The sequence below is a fragment of the Lagopus leucura genome, unplaced genomic scaffold (genome assembly GCF_019238085.1).
Source record: "Lagopus leucura isolate 7727_CA_CO unplaced genomic scaffold, USGS_WTPT01 Super-Scaffold_100034, whole genome shotgun sequence".
In the NCBI taxonomy this organism is placed as follows: Eukaryota; Metazoa; Chordata; class Aves; order Galliformes; family Phasianidae; genus Lagopus; species Lagopus leucura.
The window spans coordinates 5,057,133-5,073,452 of NW_024962283.1; the positions used below are offsets into that span (position 1 = coordinate 5,057,133).

The following is a 16,320-nucleotide window of genomic DNA, read 5'->3' on the forward strand; positions in this document are numbered from 1 at the left end:
GGGGAGTCGTGGCGCTTCCTCCGGGGAGGTGACAGGTCTGGGGAGTCACGCTGTCGTTGCTTGCGAGGTAAGAGGTTGGGGGAATCATTTCTCTCTTGTCTGGGAGGGGACAAATCTGGGGAGTCGTGACGTTGTTGCCTAATAAAGGAGGAGAAGCTTCAAATAAGTTAGCTTATTCATTTCCATTTCTCATCTTCAGAACAGACACAGATATCAAACAGGATCTACCATCTGATCCCAGTAGGTACCAGTAGAGGGTACCAGTAGAGCTACCAGTAGGGTAAAATTCAGTGATCTGCATTACTGAGCCTCAGATTGCCCAAAACAGATCCCAGAACTCCAAGACAACTTCGATCACAGAAAAGCTCTAACTGTATCACTTCAAGCCTTCATTAACCCTTGTAACATTCAAAACTATAAATCCACTCTGTGTTCTTGAGTAATCACCTTCCCACAAAATAACACCCCATCACACCATCTTAGTCTAAACTCATTCTGATCACAGAACATCCCGTATAATCACCTCAGAAGAGAGGCATGTTGTAACACTACCGTCCTCACTATGTTACAAATCTAGAGGCTGTCATCACTCCGACTGCTCTGATATCACAAAGGATTGCGAGATAATTGCTCATGGACTTTACAGAAACCCAAACAACATGCTAGCTGGAAGTTCTCCCCCAGCCACAGTGGATTCAGCACAGAAAAAAGGGATCCTCATGGAAGCTACTTCTCACACTTTGCTGCAGACCTTGAAACTGCAGAACGAGATGGATGAAAGCACAAAAAAGGATCAATCAATGCTAGAGCTTGTAGCTGGACATCCGTACCTTGTGGTAGGTTTGGCAGGTGCTGAAATATCTGAGCTCTGTGAGTCTTCATTCTGGTCTGAACAAAAAAAGCAATCAGTAAGCAATCATCATTAAGGTTCTTTATAATTCCTTGTATTTCCTAATTTCACTGTTTAGAACTGCAAACATTCAGGCAGAAACAACAGCAAGATCCACCCTCACCTCCTAAAAGCTTCCATTTAGTGTTTGTTCGGAACTCCTCCATGAGCTTCACTTCATTCGGACGCTCATCAATAAACTCTGCCACCTGAAGGTAAGAGAACAGACCAAACAACACAGCTTAAAAAAAATAAAGAAAAGGATCTACGTTCTCTGAACGAAAGGATCAGCTATTACAGAACCACAGAATGGCCTGGGCTGCAAGGGACCTCAAGGGTCACCAACCTCCAACCCTTCTGCCACAAGCAAGGCCACCAACCTCCACATTTCATAGCAGCCCAGGCTGCCCAGGGCCCCATCCAACCTGGCCTTGAACACCTCCAGAGACTCGGCAACTATTCCCGCACTAGAAAGAACGGATCCAAGGGTTTTGCTTGCAGCCTTCTCTCTCTCTTCCCTTCCTACATTCCCAGCCAGGACCCAGCACATTCTACAGCCGTTCCTCACTCTGCCTCACCCCGCCCGGCCGTTTTAAGGCTCTAACGGCCATCACGCACGCCCAGCCTCCCGCTTTCGCTGTTTGTAAACAGTTCAATCGTAACGGCTCCATAACGGCCCCCGGCCCAGCTCCTCACCACGGGCACGTCGCTTTCGTCCTCCTCCTCTTCCTTCTCAGGCACAGCGGCGATGCTGCTCCAGCCCACGTCGTCATCTACGATCCGCATCCTGAGTGCGGACAGAGGGCCGCCATCAGCGGATCGCCCGACCGAGGCCCGCAAGCCGCGCCGGGATGGGGGAAGGAGATGGGAGGCCCCAGGGGAGGCCGTGACCCGCTCGGGCCGTGCCGCCCGCACTCACCCGGCTCTGCCGGAGCCGCTCGGCGGCTTCTTCTTGCGGCGGCGGCGGGGCTGAGCGGCGGGAGGGCCGCTGAGGTAGCGCTGCAGGTACTGCGCTTTGGAGATACCCTGCGCGGCCATGGCACCGCAACCGGAAGCGAAGAGCAGCGAAACGGCCCAGGAGGGCGGGACTTCCGCTGAGTTGCGGAGCGTAGCTATAGACGGCGCCTCGCGAAAAGGGGTGTGGGATAATGGGCGTGGCTTCGCCGAACTGGGCGGGGCCACGCCGACGGGCGGGGCTTCCAGCTCTACCTGCACGCGCCCGCATGCTGAGATGGCTTTATTGGAGTCCAGCATAGCGCCCGCAGCCCCGCAATCCAGAAGCCGCACAAACAGCTTTTAAATACCCCCCCCAAACTGCCTCCCCACCGGGAAGTTCTTGCTCTTCAGGCCTGCGAGCCGCTGCCAGCAGCACGGGAAGGAATGAGTTCTGCTCCTCAGAGCATGGAGGGGCTGCTTTGCACCGTGCTGCTACCGGCCCGAGGCCGGCGCTGTCTCATAGCCCTCAGTCTTCATGTCGTTGAGGCCCAGGTCTTCGTTCTGCTCAAACGTGCGTTCGTAGTGCTCCACCTTCAGCTCTGGGTCCTCCTCTGGGGCATACACATTCTGCAGGGAGAGAAAAGCTTCCTGCACACTGTGCCCAAGCCTCAGGCTACAAATGCTTCAGCAGCGCTGCAGGCAGGATTTAAATCCAACCCCAGCACTGAGGATAAAACCTTCATGCCACAGACCCCATCCCCTCTTCAGTCCAGACAGGACAACCAGACTCCCTGATATCACAGAGCTGACACTGCTCCCACCTCCCTTCCCACAAAGCCACAAGCAGTTTTCTTCTCCTGGGCAGAGCCTACACGAACCCACTCAGTACTGCAGCCAGAAACAAACCCTGACAGCCAACACACATCCAGGACACGAAGAAAACACACTCAAGCTGCTCAGAATACTTCGAGTCTGACTGCATGCCACCATACCTGAAGATAGCTGTTGCCTGCAGGGTCATCCATTATAAAGACAGCCTTTGTCTTCCCTTCTATTATCTGCAGAAAGAGAGCAGCGTGTCAATACTTCTTCTAATCCTTCAGTACTTCCAGCACCGACAGATTCATGGCATGCTTCAGAGTTCTGACATCTTCCCCAGAAACAGCAACAGCTTGACAAGATGTGACGGCACAAAGGCCAAGGGTGGAACAGCTTGAAGAGGTAAGGTGACACTTGCCAAGGAGTTAACACACTTCAAAGCAGCAAAAACGGTGGCAAAACCACGTTACAGCTCATTGAGACTTCAGAGGACACTTACTTCCTGCAATCTACCAATGAACTCCTGCAGCTTTCCTGTTTTGCTTGGAGTAGAGCTGTCCCCCAAGGTGAATGGGTTTCTCTCAACCTGGAAGAGCAGACACGGACATTTATGCAGCACAGGAGAAAGCCAGCACCAAAATCGCCATGCCACAGGCAGACTAAATATTAGTACAGAGGGGTCTGAGCTCTGCTGGGTGTTCAGAACTGCCCCTCAGGCAGAGTGCAAGGATTCAGGCTGACAGCGTGACCAAGTCTGACCCCTGCTGCCACCAAAGCAGTGGGGTACAGGAGCTGGAGACAAGAATCCACAAGTGTAACTGACACACTATGATGCAAAGGTAACATGAAGCCCACAAAGGAGTGCGCTGCTCCACCTTGAGTAAAACAAGCCCCTTTGGCAGGGTTCCACTGGAAGACAACAAGAATCACTCACCAAGTCTTTGATATCTTTCAGCAGCCCTTCCAGAGTGGTGAATTTCCCTCCCAGTGCTCCCATTCCCAGCTCAAACTCCAGCTCTGGAATCTCCACGCTGCACGTTTCTGACTGCAACAGAGACCTCCACGTGAATCCTGACAGCCCCACTCCTCAGGGAACAGCCAGGCCACCATGCACCCGCCGCAGGAGCCAAAGAGGGAGGGAGGGAAACACATGAAGGCTCATTACCTTTAGGATGTCTCTCGTCATGTCTGAAGGATCTGTGATTCTAAAGGTAATCCTGGTGCCTCGGGGTTCAATTGCTCCTCCAGATTTCACCTAGGAACACATGGCAGTCAGCAGATGGGACTTTTGTACTTGAGTCAGGCCAGGATGCTCTTGAAGGGCCTGCCATGGCTGCTCAGCTTGCTGAGCGTTGCAAAGGCTACTCCAGGCTTGGGGACAGCCCCTCAAAAGCAGGGAACATCACAGGTCTGGAGATGGATTACCCTCATTCATTACATGGAACTTTTCCAGACACAACATTTTCTCCCTTCACAAATTTAACGAACACAGGACCCTGGCCAACAACTCTGAGAAACTCCCCATCAAGGCACAGAAGAACACACTCCCCAACACCCCCCCCAAAAAAATATATATATGTCAATAGTTTACCTCATTTGTTCTGTGCCCACAGGAGTCACAGTTTGTGGCCATGATAATCACTTCCTTGAAGTGTGGGATTTCTGGAGCAGACAGTCAAGGAAATTTCATCAGAAGAAGAATCTAAGAGTGGCCTGCAGCTTCTACTAGAAATAATTTATTTGTGCCTTATGGATGCTGCAGGAATAGATCTAAGTCAGCTCACAAGGCAGCCCATACCCTGGCCTTTGCACAGACTCCAGCAGAAAACACCCATCTGAGCCCGTGCCACCACTCAAAGGATACGCACTAGCTTCATGTTTGTGTCAGCTGGAGCGTTGCACTCAGGGCAGTTGGTGTTGAACTGCAGTACCTAAAGCACAGGAATGAAAAGGACAGTCAGGGAGCATCAGCCAGCCCTGCAAGCCTGCCCCACATGCCAGTCACCTGCATTGCATGCCAGCCTCAATGCATTGCAAAAATCACCCACCTCATTCCTCAGATCCTCTGCAGAATCAGCTGGCTTCTCATCCGATTCCTCTTCCTGCAACAGAAGGTTTTTAGCTTCTACCTGTGCCTCCTCTCTAATTCAAGGTCTCCCAGGTAGCAAGGGGTGGATGGGAGCACACCAAGGCCAGCTGGTCTTGTGTGGAAGGAAAGTGGACACCACACCACCAGCAGTGGAGCGGGCAAGGCTGAGCAGGAAGGGAACACAACACCTCCACGTTACCTCAAGACCCAACATAGCAGCCTGCTGGGGAGTCCGCTTGTAATAAGTGACTACAAGAGCTTCATCCTTCTGAGGTGCATGGGGATTCTCCACAAAGCTGTTCCCTGAAGGATCATCTATGATCTATAGGAGAAGAAATCCACAGGAAGCCTTAAGAAGCCAGCCCACTCCTCCAACAGAACGGGTCTGCACTCCTGGACATACTTACGAATGTGAAAGGGGAATGCACTTCTTTCAGCTGCTTTAACTTACTAATGAAGTCATCTATTTTACTTGCTACCTCTTTGTCTGTTGCCTGCAAGAGGATACATTGGAGACTGATATCAGGGGAACCCAGAGCTGAAGACAACACTGTTGACAGCACAAACCACAGCTCATGATACATTTAGCAGAGTGTAAAGCCAGTAGGTGAGGGATTACAAAGTAAACAAGCAAAAAAAAAAAAACCAAGCAGCTCTCAGAAAATTCATCTTTCACAGCATCTTACCCTGCGGACAGGCTGGTCCTGCTCCAGACCCATAACAGCTCTGTCAATTACGCCTTCAATGGTGGTAAGAACTTGACAGGGGAAGAAACAGAAGCTGCATTAAGTACAGCCAGCAGTTTTCCCAAACCTGACAGCTTGTCCTGACAACACACCGACAGGAGGGCTGTTCCTCAAACACTGCCTACTACACAATAGAAGCATGCAAAGGGGCACAGGCCACATACCCACCTCCCTTCTGGGAGAAGGCAGGGATCTCAAAGTCCAGCTCTGGAATTCGAACAGTGGCACAGTCAGTCTTCACAATCTCCCTGTTCATATCCTGCACACAACAGTTCACAAGCAGCATTAGGACCAGGAGCTTCCACATCCCAAGTGCCCACACTGGGGCTTACAGTTCTTGCAGAAGAAGCAGCAATAGTTTGAGGGCAATTTTAGAAGCCACCCTTTTTGCTGTGAAGCAGAAACAGAACAAATGTCCCATTTCAGTTTGAAGTTACACTTTCAGAGACCACCCAACAGGCAGCTCAAACTCCTGCCTCATCCACCCGCTCAGGATGGGCAGATTCCTCACAACCTCTGCAGATCTGGGGAGAGAGCTGCAGGCACTGCTCACTGCAGACACCAGAGCGAGGGAGCAATGAGCAAGCAAGATAAATGGAACATGCGGGAAGATAATTCTTATGCACACAAGTGCATCAATAATACATATGTTTTGGGATTAAGTGGCTCATTGAAGGAAAAAAAATAAAGTGATTTCTCAAACGACACAAGAGCTTTTATTCTCAAGAGCAACACATGAGGAATAAGGGCACACATAGGGCAGCTCTGAAGCAGCTCCCCACCTCCCTTTGGTACAGCCCAGCTGTTTGCTGAGAGGAGCCGGGATGTGCTGCTCACCTGCCGGGAGGCCACGGCCAGGGCACAACGCACGCCCTGCTCCTGGATGCGGCCCGCCGACTGGATCTCGGTGTTGGACCAGGAGCAGCTCTCACAGGTGAAGGAGCTGACGATGATCTCTTTGAAGAAGGGGATCCTGGTCAGCAGGAGTCGCGTCACCCCCTGCAGCAGCGAGGAGCCCGATGGAGCCGGGCGCGGCCTGCACGGCCCTGCGGGGCTCCATCCCCACACAGCCCCCAGCTCCGGCATCCCACAGGCCTCGCTCCCCCAGCACACCCCTACATCCGTCCCCACCCTTTCCACCCCCTTTCCGCCCTCACGTTGCGGTAGCAGTTCATGCACAGGGACTCGATCTCCGCTGGCTGCTGCTCGCCATCCTCAGCGCTGAGAGGCCGGAACAGGGCAGCCCCCCCGGCACCGGCCGCCTCCACCGCGCCAAGCGCCGACATGTTGGCCGGGCCGCTCCCAAAGCGCCTGCGCGCCGCGCGAACACGTGACGGGGGCCGGTCACGTGACAGAGAAGGCGCGTACGGCGTAGGTAGTCACGTGACTGGGAGTGAAACATCACGTGATTTGAAGTATTGTGTGATTGGGCTAGATCACGTGACTGGGCGAGGTCACGTGATTGGGGAAGCAGAGGGACGGTGATGGCGGCGGAGGAGGCAAGGCGTGGTGGCTCGGAGCCTTTATTGCGCCCGGCCCCGCTCCCCGCTCCCCGTGCCTGGCCGTCAGGGCGCATCCCCGCCGCGCTCGCTCAGGCTGTGTGACAGATCCCTCCACAGCGCGTCCAGACTGGCCCGCAGGTCCTCTAGCGGGGCCGGGCTGCCCGCAGCCTCCTCCGGGTAGTGGGGCCGGGAGGACAGCTTCAGCCTCATGTCCTCTGTCTCCTGGTGCACGGCGCGCGTGAAGTCCTGGATCTGGAGATAGGTGTCCCTGCGGAACTCCTCGATGCGTTGCTGCACCTCGCTGGCCATCTCCTCGGCATAGCGCTCCCCGGGGCGGCTGGGGCGAAGGCTGAGCTTGGCCTTCAGCCGCTCCAGGTTGCGCTGGATGTTGCGGTGCAGATCCCGTGCGTTCTCCGTCAGCTTGGCGGACAGCTCACGGATGTGCTGGTTGAGCTGCTCCGGGCTGGCAGGGCTGTGCGGGACCACGTTCCTGTGCAGCTCTTCCACTGAGCGCTGGATCTCGCTCACCAGCCTGTCGGCGTACGGCTGGAAGATGTCCTTCACCTGGTCCGTGTGGAAGGCGATCTTATCGGCGTAGTGAGCCATGAAACGCTGCACTTCATCCACTCCGTCCAGTAGCTGAGCCGCCACGTTGCGGCTGGGCGTCAGGTGGCGCTGCAGCTCCCGTGCACGGAGGGACACCTGGTCCAGCAGCTCCTCAGTGAAGGGCTGCAGCTGATAGCGGAGGTCTTCCAGGTGCTTGCCGACTCTGTGGTGCACGTCGTCCACGTAAGGGGACAGTTTCATTCTCAGACTCTCCAGCTCCTTCCTGATGAGCTTCCGCAGGCTGTCGGAGTCGTGGTACAGCCGTGGCTGGATGCCTCTGTTGAGAGGCGCCAGCTTCTCAAGGAAGTTCCCCACATTGCTGACTCCATCCTGGAGGCTTTCCTTCAGGCTTCTGTACAAGGCAGCAGTCACAGTTAATAAAGCACCACTGACTTACAGGAAGGGCACGAGCTTTACATCTGGCTCCTCTCAGAGTGGTGTGAGCCCCAGAAGCAGGATACTCACGTGAACTCCCTGCCCAGCTTGCTGCCCTGTGCCTGCTCTAGGCTGTCCTTGTTGCTGGTCAGCTGGCTGAGGTAATCCCAGAAGCCATTCCGTGCCAGCTCGGCTGGTGACACTGCAAGGGGAAGAGCAGTGGTTATTGCAGCAGCCCACAGAACTGGGGATGCAGAGCAAAGCTTGAGAAAACACAGAGCAGATGGGGTGGATGAATGTGGGTGTGGGGTACGGGTGCTCTTGGGCTTCATCGCATGTTCCCCCAGTTCTGTGTTACCTGGGAAGCCATCCCTGAAGTGGCCGAGGGACACAGCAGCTGGGGCTTTGTGCTCTGCAGGACCCCGTGCCCACAGCAGCCACCAGCTGCCTGCTGCTGACTCGCTCTGAGTCACGAGGATGGGAACAGGTCGGCACACGGCGGTCATGGCATGGGTTCAAGGGAACTTAGAAACCCATCACGGGGCCGGAGCAGCTGTGCCATGTGAGCGTGGCCACCTCTGCTCTGCGGTGGCTGTTGCCAGAGCTCCCCCACACCCCTTTTCCACCCCATCCCTGTGCCGCCAGGCAGCCTGGAGCCATGCAGACACCAACCTGGCAGGGTGGCCAGGAGGGTGAGCAGAAGCGCAGCCTTCAGTGACATGGTCTGCTGGGCCAGCAAGCTGCAACGCTACAGGATAAAGAGAGAAGATGAGCGTTAATTCATGCCACAGTCTCTGTCCCGTGGGCCATCCATCCCTGTGTTTCGCTCCCCAGTTTTACCTCACTTCTGGAGCTGGGAGTAGCGCTGCTCCTGCGTGGGGCTGCCCAGCGAGGTCAGATGTGTTCTGCCAGAGGCCAGGTGTCCCCAGTATGGGGAGCGCAGCGAGGCTGCACCTCTGCCCTGCACCTGGCTGCTGTCACCTCTTGCTGCAGCCAGGCACGGGCTCACTTTATATACCCATCTGCGGGCGGCAGAAGAGCTCGGAGATAAGCGCATCCACAGGGTTAGGCTTTTTGGACCTCACTCCATGTAAATACAACGTGGAGGTCCAGCAGCGTGCCTGGGGGATGACGTGAGTGCCCGTCACCTGACTGCTGCACGTGCCCTGCACCAGCCGGCCTGCAGCCATCTGGCCTGACCTTAACCCCCAGAGCTGCAGTGAGCCCTCCCCGTTCCCCAGCATCTCCCAGTGGGCGGATTGCTGGTGTGTTGGTGTGTGTTGTTGTCCCAGCGATAATGGGCCATCGCTGTTTGTTCTGTGGGCTTCTCGGGATGGAGCTGACCTTTGCTCCCATCTGACCTTTGTATCTCGGGGCAAATTCCTTGTGTGTGGGATGAGGGGTCTGTTGTGCAGGGAATGGGAGAGCAGAGCAGGGAGTGCCCGGGCCAGAGAGCGCTCCTGGGATGTGGGCTGCTTGATTGCAAGTTATGAGCAACTACTTCCCTACAGAATGCCAAAGACTCCGTGGCTCTGTATATTTCTTTCATCATTTTTCCTCCAGTGCTCTCGGTGCAGGTCTTGGGCCCTCTGCTCTGAGCAGAAGAGGGCCCAATGCACGGGCTGCTGTGGGGCTGCTCCTGAAAGGCTGCTGACCCCAGGCTTTGAAATATTTGCTCTGAAGCAACCCAGCAAACAGGGGCAGGAGTAGACCTGCTGGAACCAGGCACCTCCAGCACTGCCTCCATCCAGATGATGCTGGGGCTGGGGGCCAAAGTCCAGCCTTGTTCCCTGCTCTGTGCAAACACCACTGCATGCAGGGTTACCTCTGGGGGGTACTCTGCCAATGTGCAGTGCCCCATCTGTGTCACCCATCCTCAGTGGGATGGAGCTGGAGGCCGGGGTCCTGCTGGGGGCAAGGGGCTGGAGCAGGGCAGTGTAGAGCTGCGGAGTGCCTGCCATCCCTTGGGGTTCTGCTAAGGCCCGGCCTGGGGAGTGGGGTGCTCAGGTTTATGCTTTCACCTCCAGAGCCCAAAGCAAGCCCACGTACCACCCAGACTACGATGTGGTGACATCCCAGGCTTCAGTTCAGGCTCCCTGGGACCCAAATTTGGAGGTCACCTGGAGGCCAGGATGGCTGCAGAAGGACGAACACAGACCACGGGGTGCATCACAAAGTGCCAGTTTATTTCTGCCACGGCGAGAAGCCGTGAGCGCTCTGAGTGCCGGGGAGGGCTCAGCTCTCTGCCTGCTCTGTGGTGCTGAGGAAGGTGGCCACCTTCTCCCGCACCTCCTTCTCCAAAAGGTCCAGGTGGTCCTCCACGCCAGCAGTGCCCGAGTCCAGCTTCTGCTTCATCTCCTCCAGCCGTTGCACCAGCTGCTGCCGGAAGCTCTCGCTGATGGGTGCCACTTGCTGCTGGAACGCCTCCACCGTCTGCGCCAGGCGTTCATCCAGCTGCTGTGCCAGCGGGGCCAGCCGCTGCCGCACGGCCTCAGCATCTCCACTCAGCGCCTGCTGCAGCTCCTGGGCCAGCGGGCTGAGCTGGGCACGCATCTCCTCCGAGCTGGCAGCCAGGCGGGAGCGCAGCTCCTCGGCCGCCCGCTCCATCTGCACGGTGAGGCTCTTCAGCTGCCGGTTGAGGCCATCCTGCACCTCCTGTGTGTAAGGGCTGAGCCCCTTGCGCAGCCCCTCCACGCTCTGCACCACCTGCTCCTTCAGCTCGTCGGCCAGCGGCGTCAGCTGCTCCTTCAGCCCCTCCACGCTGCTGTCGATCTGCTGCTGCAGCCGCTCTGTGTAGGGGCCCAGAGAGGCCTGGATGCTGCCGGCGTTGTCCTGCAGCCGCTCCCGCAGCTCGGTGGCAAAAGGCTCCAGCGCCCGCCGCAGCTCCCCGGTGCCGCGGTCCACCTGTGAGCGCAGCTCGTCGGCGTAGGGGCTCAGCTTGGCCTGCAGCTCACGGATGTTGGTGCCGATCTGCTGGTGCACCTCGTCGGCGTAGGGAGCCAGCTTGGCCTGCAGCTCGGCCAGCTCGTGCTGGATCTGCTCCTTCAGCCGCTGCGAGTCCTGCACCAGCTGTGCCTGCAGCTCCGTGGCAAAGGGCACCAGGCGCCGCTGCAGCTCCTCAGCATAGGAGTTCATGCTCTGCAGGTTGCTCTGCAGCAGGGTGCTGTGGAAGGTGGGCAGTCAGTGCTCTGTGTCCAACACCCAGAGCCCAGCGCTGGGTGCCCTGCATCCAACTCAGCACCCATCTCCCAGCACTCAGCACCCCGCACCCACCCCCTGCCCACAGCCCCAGTGCCTCGGTGGTCCCTCCGCTCACTTGAGCTGCTTGGTGATCTCAGCTTGCTGCAGTTGGTCCACGGTCTCCTTGGCATTGCTGCCCAGCTCGGTGAAGTACTTCCAGAGCACAGTGGCCACCTGGTCAGGGCTGACGTCGGCCCGTGTCCCTGCAGGCACACAGGGGTCAGAGTTGCCTCCCTCCCACCCCGAGGCACAGCCACGCGCTCAGCCCCACCATCCCCCTGCAGGACAGGACCCCGCGCTGCCTCACCTGCCACAGCCAGGAGCACCAAGAGGAAGGCAGCCGCTTTCAGCGACATCCTGAGTGCTGCCAGCAAGGCTCCTTGTGCTGCTGCGGGTTGTGGGACGTGCTGTGCTGGCAGCACCTGCTGCTATTTATGCATCCAAGCAGCCACGCCGGCTTCCACGCAGGCCTGCACCGCAGCTTGGACTTTAGCAAGGTCACGACGTGGAAGCGCCTGACGTGTGCGAAGAGCTGAGATCATCACGGCACCCGGCAGGGTGCCAGGGATCAGCACTGCTAGGGTGTGTGGGTACAGCCTGCAGAGGGGGGGGCACAAGGAGCTGAGAGCCTATTGGGGCAGGAAGGGGACAGAATGGGGATGGAGGCAGGAGGGGATGCCGCGCTGAGGCACAGTGTGTGGCTGCAGGGTGACGGCGAGGTGCAGGGAGCCACGGCCGTGGTCCCATCTCTGGGTGTTTGGGGCTGAGGACACAGGCTGGGCATTGCCACCCAGCCCCCTGCTTTTGCAGCCCCCACCCCAAGCGGAGCCATCCCTGCAGCATCCCCTGCTTGCAGCGGGTGCCACTGGATGTCACCCTTGTGCTGCGTGTGCCCCTGCCGGCCCCACGCATGTCCCCACGGCCACCCTCACCCCACACACGTGTGCACACACATGGACAGCCCCCAGCCTTGGCCCCTGGGGATTTCTCAACCCCTGCTGGGGGAGAAGAGGAGCCCATCCAGAGCAAATCTGGGAGTGGGGAAAGGGCTCCAAGGCTGGGCCCCCTCCCTGCGGCCGCACCACCACTGACCTTTGCACAAGCAGCCGTTGGAGAGGATATAAAGTGGGAACTCGGGGCAGCCCCCACTGAGCAAAGCCAAAGTGCAGCGTGGCCAGGTGAGTGTGGGGACCCCAGGACCGGGACAGACACCAGGGGACCAGGAGATGGAGCCGGGTGCCACACCTGACCCCACACCGCCGCTCTGCTCTCTCCCCAGCCATGAAGGTCTCCATCCTGTTCCTGCTCATCTGCACGGCCATCCTGGCGGTGGGAGCACGTAAGGGTGATGGGGAGTGAGGGGACAGTGGGGTTTGTGGTGCACCGTGCCCATGCTGTTTGTGCTTGCAGGAGCTGATGCTCCTGATAAGACAGATGTGGTGGTGAAGAAGGTGCAGGAGTATGTCAAGCAAGCCACGGAGGCAGTCAAGACGGCCTTCACCACAGTGCAGGAGTCAGAGGCAGCTCAGCAAGCCAGGTGCCACCACGTGCCCCACAGCAGCCCGTACCCCACTGACCCCCAGCGCGCCCCTGGCACGGGGCGGGGGGAGTGGAGCTGAGCACTGCCAGAGCCCTCTCTGACTTGGCCCCTTTGCAGGAGGTGGCTGTCAGACAATGCCAACCTGGTGAAGCAGCAGCTGGCACGGCTGAAGGAGCAGCTGGCCGAACTCTGGAAGCTGACGCCGACCTCGTAGCCCGGCTGTGGGCTGGTGGGGGTTGACTGGGTGCAGGTCCTGCCCCCCATCCCACATGCAGCACCATTTCCCTTTTGCTGTGGTTCTTGAAATAAAGTGGAGCTGGAGTGAGATGGCTGTGTCACTGCAGTGGGGGGGAGGGGGGAGGAGGAGAGGGGAAGGTGGGCTGGGGGTGCTGAGCGTTGCGCTGCACCATGGTTGCAGTGTGTATGGAGTGGTGATGAGATGCGTAACCCCACTGTGAGCCTGGTGTTCAGCTGACACCCAGCTGGCCCCCAGCCCAGGGTGGGGTTCTTGAAGTGCTCAGCACAGGGCTGGTGGCACAGGGGGAGCTCCCAGCCCAGCGTCTCTGTGATCACGTCCTGAGCAGAGCTGGGACTGGCACTGTGGGGATCAGTGGTGGCTGGGGAACAGCTAACCTTAAACCTTAACCCTAACCCTAATCCATCCTGCAGCCCCCCAGCCCTCGCCCTATTGCCCCCTGCCCCAAGGACCCATCCCCACTCCTGGCTTAGGTCCCCTTCCCCAGCATCCACTGCAAAGACTGAGTGAGCTCCAATAACTTAAGTCACGTTTATTTGACAAAAGAATGGCAAAGCTGAGACGGTCTCCGGGTCAGGGGGGGAGAGGAGGGTAAGGGGGGTCCCCGAGGACTCCCGGGGGCCGGCATGGCCTGGGGTCAGTCCCTGGGCCAGCAGCTCAGGCCACGGTCTTCTGGAGTTCGTCCAGGAGGGTGATCAAGCGGTTCTTGAGGTTCTCAGCATAGGGGGTGAGGCGCTCCCTGAATTCCTGCACCAGAGGCGTCATCTTCTCGCGCAGATTGCTGAGCTGCTCCACCACCTTGGCCTGGTACTCGGCAGCCTGGGGGATGCCCTTCTCGCGGATCTCCTCCAGCTTCTGGCTCAGCTTCTGCCTCAGCTCATCGCTGTACGGCGCCAGGTTCTTGCGCAGCTCCTCCACGTGTCCGCGCAGACGATCCCGCGCCTCCTCGGCCACCGGGGTCAGCTTGGCCTGCATCAGCTCCACCTTCTGCTTGGTGAGCTCCTTCAGCTCCTGAGCCACGGGGGTCAGGCGCTGGCGGTACTGCTCCAGCTCCTCCGTCCACTTGGTGGAGAACTGGTCCAGGAAGGGCCGGATCTTCTCCTTCACCTCCTCCAGGTCCTTGGTCAGCTCAGCACGCAGAGACTCGGTGTCCTTCAGCCACATCTCACGCACCTCCTTGTAGTAGGGAGCCATGTCCTCACGCAGCTTGGCAGCCGCGGCACCCAGGGTGTCCAGGTTGTCAGCCAGCTTCAGGCTGGGGAGAGCGGCACGGGGTCAGACACGGTGTGGGGATGTGGGGACATGAGGTGACAGGGACACGGGAACATGGGGGCATAGGGATATAAGGATAGTGGGACATGGGGACACAGAGACATGGGGACACAGAGACACCACCACGCATCCCTCTCCTTACTCAAGCTGTTTGCCCACAGCAGAGGACTCGAACTGGGCGATGGCATCCTTGCCGCTGGCCTTCACCGTTTCCAGGTAGACGTCCACCATATCCCGAATGCGGTCCAGGGGTGTCTTGGGGTCATCGTGCTGCCAGAAGGAGCGGGCCTGGGTGCCTGCAGGGACAGACGGAGTGCTGGGGGTGGCAGAGGGGAAGATCCCACTCCAGTGCCGTGCCCAGGAGCTCCGGGTCGGAGCCCCACAGCCGGGGAGCTGCGGGCTCCGTGGGGCTCAGCCCATCCCCACTGCCCCGTTCGGACGTACCCGTCAGGAAGAGAACAGCGAGGGTCACCAGCACGCCTCTCATCTTCGGGCTGAACCTGAGGGCAGAGCGAGAAGTTGGGCTCGGGTTGGCCCTGTGTAGGACCGGAGCCCCGAGCCGGCTCAGAGCCCGGTGCCGCGGAAGGTCCCGGCGCACGGCGCGGCTCTTACCGGCGCTCTCCTGCCGCCGCTTCGCACCGCTCGTCCCGTGTGAGCCCGCAGCTTCCCCACCGCCGCTATTTATGCAGGAGGGGCAGTTCCCGCAGGAGATAAGCCGGCGCTGCAGCCCAAGAAATCGCTCCCCGGCGCGGGGCGATGTGGCGCGTAGAGTTCAAGGATCGCGCACACGGCCCGGGAGAGCGCGCCAAGGAGCGCCGGTTTGGCAGTGCCTCGAGCAAACAGGAGCTCCCCGGGGATGCGGCGTTGGCCAAGGAGATGTTTACGCTGCGGGTGACCCAGATTCCGAGCCCCGTCGAGGCCCCTCGCAGCCCCCGGGGGTCGGCACGGAGCCCGGGCACAGGGTTTATACCCGCAGGGATTTGGCCGCCCGGACCCCAAACCCTCGTTCTCCTCCCGCCGCCGCCGTGGGTCCCCACCGCATCCTTCGCCGGGACGGAGACCACCCCCCTTCTCCCCCTGCCCCCCCGCTGCTCCCACCTCTCCCGCGTCCCGCCGGGCCCCCGACGCGGAGGGCTGGAGCTGCGCCCCGCGGCTGCTGGGTGCCCGCTGCCGTCAACGGACCCGAGCGGTGGGGCTCAGGCTCAGCCCCGAGCATCTGCACCACGGGTCCACATCCCTGCCTCGACCCTACGTGAGCAACGTAACCCCAGCGGCAGGGCTGAGCCTAAAGGAGGCTGAGTGGGGGGCGCAGACACGGGCACGGCCCCTAGGTAATGCTGCAGAGCCCACAGGAACGACAGATGGGCTGGTTAGGGGATGGGTTGGTAATGGATTGGAAGGTGAGCGGATGGGCTGGTTACTGACTGCTCTGGTTAGGGGATGGGCTGGTTAACAGATGCACTGGTTAGTGGACAGGAAGGTTAGCGGACACGCTGGTCAATGTCTGGTCCGGTTGGTGATGGGAAGGTCGGTGGATGCAGCAGTTGGTTGGACGGGCCGGTTAATAGTTGGCCGGTCAGCGGGGCACTGCTTAGTGCCGGGTCGGTCGATGCCGTGGCGCAGCCCTGAGCCCACATCCACACCTCCAACGCCCTCAGCCCACCTCCAGGAGCGGCTGTGCCCTCCCGGCTCTCCTCCCCCGGCTGCAGCTCCGGATTTTCCCCATCGGAGCTCCTAGGGAAGCCGGGTTTGGGCAGGCTGCACCCGAGGGGGGGTTCGATGGGCAGCGCCGCCCTTCCCTCTGCGGGCAGCACAACGCGCTGCGCTCCCGGCCGGCGCTGCGGCCCATCCGCCCCCAGCGTTGAGCAACAAGGCAGAGAGCGAGGAAAGATCATCATCATGGTTTTATTTGTCATGATCCCGCTGTCCGAATAATTGACGAGTTGCAAGTGACCCACAAAAAAAAAAAAAAACAAAAAAAAAAAAACACCGACAAAAAAATGGACCAAAGATCGACTGAAATTTCCTTGTGGTTTTTTTTTTTTCTTTT

At 58.8% G+C, this 16,320-nt stretch overlaps 6 protein-coding genes across 6 annotated transcripts in view; 1 reads left to right on the forward strand and 5 right to left on the reverse strand.

Moving 5' to 3' along the window:
* The window catches only part of BUD13 (BUD13 homolog), a 6,121-nt gene extending 3,968 nt beyond the window's left edge, over positions 1-2,153 (reverse strand). The window contains 5 exon segments of the mRNA XM_042882332.1: positions 1-138; positions 831-888; positions 1,014-1,098; positions 1,586-1,676; positions 1,809-2,153. Of these exon segments, the coding sequence (XP_042738266.1) occupies positions 1-138; positions 831-888; positions 1,014-1,098; positions 1,586-1,676; positions 1,809-2,143 (707 nt within the window). The 5' untranslated portion in view covers positions 2,144-2,153.
* On the reverse strand, positions 2,112-6,777 carry ZPR1 (ZPR1 zinc finger). The gene is made up of 14 exons (XM_042882333.1): positions 6,637-6,777; positions 6,317-6,478; positions 5,648-5,738; positions 5,420-5,490; positions 5,141-5,227; positions 4,933-5,055; positions 4,693-4,746; positions 4,509-4,575; positions 4,236-4,306; positions 3,810-3,899; positions 3,579-3,689; positions 3,144-3,230; positions 2,818-2,883; positions 2,112-2,452 (listed from the first exon to the last, which is right to left on the reverse strand). The coding sequence occupies exons 1-14, from the start codon at positions 6,763-6,765 to the stop codon at positions 2,318-2,320; spliced, it is 1,344 nt and encodes a 447-aa protein (XP_042738267.1). The 5' UTR covers positions 6,766-6,777; the 3' UTR covers positions 2,112-2,317.
* Positions 6,778-6,978: 201 nt separating this feature from the next.
* Positions 6,979-8,981, reverse strand: APOA5 (apolipoprotein A5). Its single transcript, XM_042882335.1, has 4 exons — positions 8,803-8,981; positions 8,635-8,710; positions 8,053-8,164; positions 6,979-7,939 (listed from the first exon to the last, which is right to left on the reverse strand). The coding sequence occupies exons 2-4, from the start codon at positions 8,681-8,683 to the stop codon at positions 7,045-7,047; spliced, it is 1,056 nt and encodes a 351-aa protein (XP_042738269.1). The 5' UTR covers positions 8,684-8,710; positions 8,803-8,981; the 3' UTR covers positions 6,979-7,044.
* Positions 8,982-10,127: 1,146 nt separating this feature from the next.
* Positions 10,128-11,659, reverse strand: APOA4 (apolipoprotein A4). Its single transcript, XM_042882493.1, has 3 exons — positions 11,510-11,659; positions 11,279-11,405; positions 10,128-11,125 (listed from the first exon to the last, which is right to left on the reverse strand). The coding sequence occupies exons 1-3, from the start codon at positions 11,556-11,558 to the stop codon at positions 10,198-10,200; spliced, it is 1,104 nt and encodes a 367-aa protein (XP_042738427.1). The 5' UTR covers positions 11,559-11,659; the 3' UTR covers positions 10,128-10,197.
* Positions 11,660-12,097: 438 nt separating this feature from the next.
* Positions 12,098-13,067, forward strand: APOC3 (apolipoprotein C3). Its single transcript, XM_042882495.1, has 4 exons — positions 12,098-12,380; positions 12,482-12,541; positions 12,613-12,739; positions 12,860-13,067. The coding sequence occupies exons 1-4, from the start codon at positions 12,113-12,115 to the stop codon at positions 12,954-12,956; spliced, it is 552 nt and encodes a 183-aa protein (XP_042738429.1). The 5' UTR covers positions 12,098-12,112; the 3' UTR covers positions 12,957-13,067.
* A 448-nt stretch (positions 13,068-13,515) lies between these two features.
* APOA1 (apolipoprotein A1) lies at positions 13,516-14,937 on the reverse strand. The gene is made up of 4 exons (XM_042882462.1): positions 14,883-14,937; positions 14,715-14,770; positions 14,413-14,566; positions 13,516-14,253 (listed from the first exon to the last, which is right to left on the reverse strand). Exons 2-4 carry the CDS (start codon positions 14,755-14,757, stop codon positions 13,656-13,658), a joined length of 795 nt encoding a protein of 264 aa, XP_042738396.1. The 5' UTR covers positions 14,758-14,770; positions 14,883-14,937; the 3' UTR covers positions 13,516-13,655.
* Positions 14,938-16,320: the final 1,383 nt, after the last annotated feature.

Coding starts and splice junctions, on each gene's coding strand:
- APOC3 (XM_042882495.1), top strand. CDS start 12,113: ATGTCCCCACGGCCACCCTCACCCCACACACGTGTGCACACACATGGA. Junction 12,381..12,481: donor CCAAAGTGCAGCGTGGCCAG/GTGAGTGTGGGG, acceptor CTCTCTCCCCAG/CCATGAAGGTCTCCATCCTG. Junction 12,542..12,612: donor CATCCTGGCGGTGGGAGCAC/GTAAGGGTGATG, acceptor TTGTGCTTGCAG/GAGCTGATGCTCCTGATAAG.
- APOA4 (XM_042882493.1), bottom strand. CDS start 11,558: ATGTCGCTGAAAGCGGCTGCCTTCCTCTTGGTGCTCCTGGCTGTGGCA. Junction 11,406..11,509: donor GGTGCTCCTGGCTGTGGCAG/GTGAGGCAGCGC, acceptor GTGTGCCTGCAG/GGACACGGGCCGACGTCAGC. Junction 11,126..11,278: donor GAGATCACCAAGCAGCTCAA/GTGAGCGGAGGG, acceptor CACCTTCCACAG/CACCCTGCTGCAGAGCAACC.
- APOA5 (XM_042882335.1), bottom strand. CDS start 8,683: ATGTCACTGAAGGCTGCGCTTCTGCTCACCCTCCTGGCCACCCTGCCA. Junction 8,165..8,634: donor CCTCCTGGCCACCCTGCCAG/GTTGGTGTCTGC, acceptor TTCCCCTTGCAG/TGTCACCAGCCGAGCTGGCA. Junction 7,940..8,052: donor AAGCTGGGCAGGGAGTTCAC/GTGAGTATCCTG, acceptor TGCCTTGTACAG/AAGCCTGAAGGAAAGCCTCC.
- APOA1 (XM_042882462.1), bottom strand. CDS start 14,757: ATGAGAGGCGTGCTGGTGACCCTCGCTGTTCTCTTCCTGACGG. Junction 14,567..14,714: donor CGCTGTTCTCTTCCTGACGG/GTACGTCCGAAC, acceptor CTGTCCCTGCAG/GCACCCAGGCCCGCTCCTTC. Junction 14,254..14,412: donor GCTGTGGGCAAACAGCTTGA/GTAAGGAGAGGG, acceptor CGCTCTCCCCAG/CCTGAAGCTGGCTGACAACC.
- ZPR1 (XM_042882333.1), bottom strand. CDS start 6,765: ATGTCGGCGCTTGGCGCGGTGGAGGCGGCCGGTGCCGGGGGGGCTGCC. Junction 6,479..6,636: donor GCATGAACTGCTACCGCAAC/GTGAGGGCGGAA, acceptor TCGCTGCTGCAG/GGGGTGACGCGACTCCTGCT. Junction 4,747..4,932: donor CTGCTATGTTGGGTCTTGAG/GTAACGTGGAGG, acceptor CTTCTGTTGCAG/GAAGAGGAATCGGATGAGAA.